Source organism: Gymnoscopelus braueri, assembly GCF_963280865.1.
Source record: "Gymnoscopelus braueri genome assembly, chromosome: 1".
Lineage (NCBI taxonomy): Eukaryota > Metazoa > Chordata > Actinopteri > Myctophiformes > Myctophidae > Gymnoscopelus > Gymnoscopelus braueri.
The window spans coordinates 22,175,755-22,178,983 of NC_137603.1; the positions used below are offsets into that span (position 1 = coordinate 22,175,755).

General features: G+C 40.4%; 1 protein-coding gene across 1 annotated transcript; it reads left to right on the plus strand.

Moving 5' to 3' along the window:
* Positions 1-1,192: 1,192 nt before the first annotated feature.
* On the plus strand, positions 1,193-2,855 carry LOC308083352 (UDP-glucuronosyltransferase 2A3-like). The gene has a single exon (XM_080425646.1). The coding sequence runs from the start codon at positions 1,208-1,210 to the stop codon at positions 2,678-2,680; it is 1,473 nt and encodes a 490-aa protein (XP_080281772.1). The 5' UTR covers positions 1,193-1,207; the 3' UTR covers positions 2,681-2,855.
* Positions 2,856-3,229: the final 374 nt, after the last annotated feature.

Here is a 3,229-nt window from a genome sequence, read left to right on the forward strand (position 1 = left end):
ACGTCGACACGTGGTGGACCCTCCAGGGCAGATCCTTTTGTCTATGTTTATTCTATATATCTTGTATAACCCCGATATCATTCTCAGGGGTGTACGGTGTGTGGTTTGGATGTGATAAGTTAGCAGATCCCCTGGGCTAGTCCACACGTGGTAAACATGGTGAAAATATATTACTAAGGTGTAATATTACTAAGTGAAAATATATTACTAAGGTGTAATATTGACAATTGTGTGAAGATATATTACTAAGGTACACAAGGGACACATGTAATATTGGCAATTGTGTGTGTTGTAGTTGTGTTGTGGCGAGGGCCACTGCATTTTACTGCATTTTACTGCTTTTATTTTATTTTATTTTATTTTTAGCACGTCGACACGTTGTGGACCCTCCAGGGCAGATCCTTTTGTCTATGTTTATTCTATATATCTTGTATAACCCCGATATCATTCTCAGGGGTGTACGGTGTGTGGTTTGGATGTGATAAGTTAGCAGATCCCCTGGGCTAGTCCACACGTGGTAAACATGGTGAAAATATATTACTAAGGTGTAATATTACTAAGTGAAAATATATTACTAAGGTGTAATATTGACAATTGTGTGAAGATATATTACTAAGGTACACAAGGTACACATGTAATATTGGCAATTGTGTGAAGTGTGGATATTTCTTTAGCTGTGTTGTAGAGGACAGTGGTCACTACATTTAAGTTATATCCATTTGTGTTGTAGTTGTGTAGTGGCGAGGGCCACTGCATTTTACTGCATTTTACTGCTTTTATTTTATTTTATTTTATTTTTGTTTGCTTTATTGTTAAATTGGTTCTAACTGTAATTGTATCCTTGCTCTGTAAAGCACTTTGAGCTGCATTTCATGTCATGAAAGGTGCTATACAAATAAAGTTTATTATTATTATTATTATTAACTGTTATACATGTGTATTGATCGATTATTATGTTTAGCAGTCCACTTGCAATATCCTCACGGCCCAACAGTGAGCACACAGGTTGAGAACCACTGACTTACACCGCCTTTAATTACAATCATTGTACGTAATGTTTATGTAAAAAACTCTCCACTTCATTGGCTTTTAGAGTGAAGAAATGCATTTCCACCTGGCCTGGATCGCCGTCCTCTTCCTCTGTTCAGCCATTGCTCATGGGGGTAAAGTTCTTGTTATTCCTGTGGAGGGGAGCCACTGGGTGAATATGAAGGTCATAGTTGAGGAGCTGCATGCAAGGGGCCACCAGGTTTCAGTCATGCGAGCAAATGACAGCTGGTACATTAAGGAAACCTCACCGTTCTACACTGCAATCACGATTGATGCTGCAGTTGGATTCGATGAGGAGTTTGCCAAGACATTAGTGTCTAGACTTCTGGAAATCCAAAGGCAAGGAAAGTCTGCCTGGACTCGTTTCAAGATAGAAATGGAACTATCAGAAAAGGTTTCAGAAATTCACCAGATCGGTTGTAAAATGCTTGAACACATTTTTGAAAACAAAGATCTCATGCGGTCTTTACAGGATGCAAAATATGACCTGGTTCTGACTGACCCTGTTGATCCAGTCGGCACTATACTTTCCCGCTACCTTAGTTTACCACTAGTCTTTAATGTGAGATGGACCAGCCACGGTGAAGGCCATTTCACTATTGCACCTTCTCCGCTTTCTTATGTTCCATACCCAGGGTTAGAGCTATCAGATAAAATGACCTTTCTGGAAAGAATAATCAACATATTGGTTTTTGCTTTTGGGGAATTCCAGTTGGCACAATATATTACACCACATTATGTAGGTCTGTTAGAAAAATACCTTGGATCCGATGTAGACTACTTGTCCCTGTTTCAAGAAGCAGACCTGTGGCTGATGAGAATTGACTTTGTGTTTGAGTTCCCTCGCCCCACCATGCCTAATGTTATCTATATGGCAGGGTTCCAGTGCAAACCTGCTAAACCTCTTCCTCAACACCTGGAGGAGTTTGTCCAGAGTTCTGGGGAACATGGAGTCATCATCATGTCTTTGGGTACTCTAGTTGGAGAGCTTCCCCATGACTTAGCAGATGAGATAGCTGCAGCTTTTGCCCAGCTACCTCAGAAAGTAATCTGGAGGCATACAGGTGACCGGCCTGCTACTCTGGGCAACAACACTTTACTGGTGGACTGGATGCCACAGAATGACCTGTTAGGTCATGCAAAGACCAAAGCATTTGTAGCGCATGGAGGAACAAATGGAGTTCAGGAAGCCATGTATCATGGAGTTCCTATAGTAGGACTCCCGTTGATTTTTGATCAACATGATAACCTCTTTAAAATGGAGTATAGAGGTGCAGCAAAGGTCATTGACATTTTTACTATGAACAAAGACATATTTCTGCAAGGCATTGAGGAGGTTCTCCATGAGCCTTCCTACAGGAACAACATGCAGAGACTCTCCAGGTTGCACAGAGACACGCCAATGAAGCCGCTGGACACCGCCATCTTCTGGATAGAGTTTGTCATGAGACACAAAGGTGCTGCTCACCTCCGCACAGAGTCCTACAAAATGCCCTGGTACTCTTACCACTCTGTAGATGTCATGTTGTTCTTAATGGTATTATTCTTGATTATACTGCTGACTTTTGCTGCCTTTGTCAAATGTTTATGTTCCAGGGTGTGTTCTAGAAGAAAAACTAAAAGTGACTAAATATGGAACAGGCTTTGTTTAAATATTTGATCTTAAAGATGACATTCCTGAACATGATTAGTATAATCAAGGCTGCAAGTGGCCATGGCCAAGTTGTGTAGAGTTCTGGTATTTGTACCTCTCAGAAGACATGGCCCTGGCTTTTCTACAAATAGCCTACAAGAGACATCTGTGTCATTCCCTTTAATCAATTATAATTATCATTGAGGCATGATGACTAGTTTACCACTGCTTTGCCTGAAAGTGCTGCTCATCTCTGCATAGAGTCCTACAGAATGCCCTGGCACCATTATGTTGTTGACTATTGCTGCTGCAGTCAAATCATGTTTTATGTTGTGATTACAAATAAATACAACGTTGAACACCTGTACTTTGGTATCAGAGAATGAGCACTTAAGCATATAAATCTAAGTCATACATGATTTGTTTTGTTTTGCAATCACAGAAACGCTAGGTTATAGGAAGAGATGGATACTGTTGTTTAATGGATTAATCATAACCGAGGCTATTTGACCCTGTTAATTTACCCTGATGTTGTACTGTTAGTAA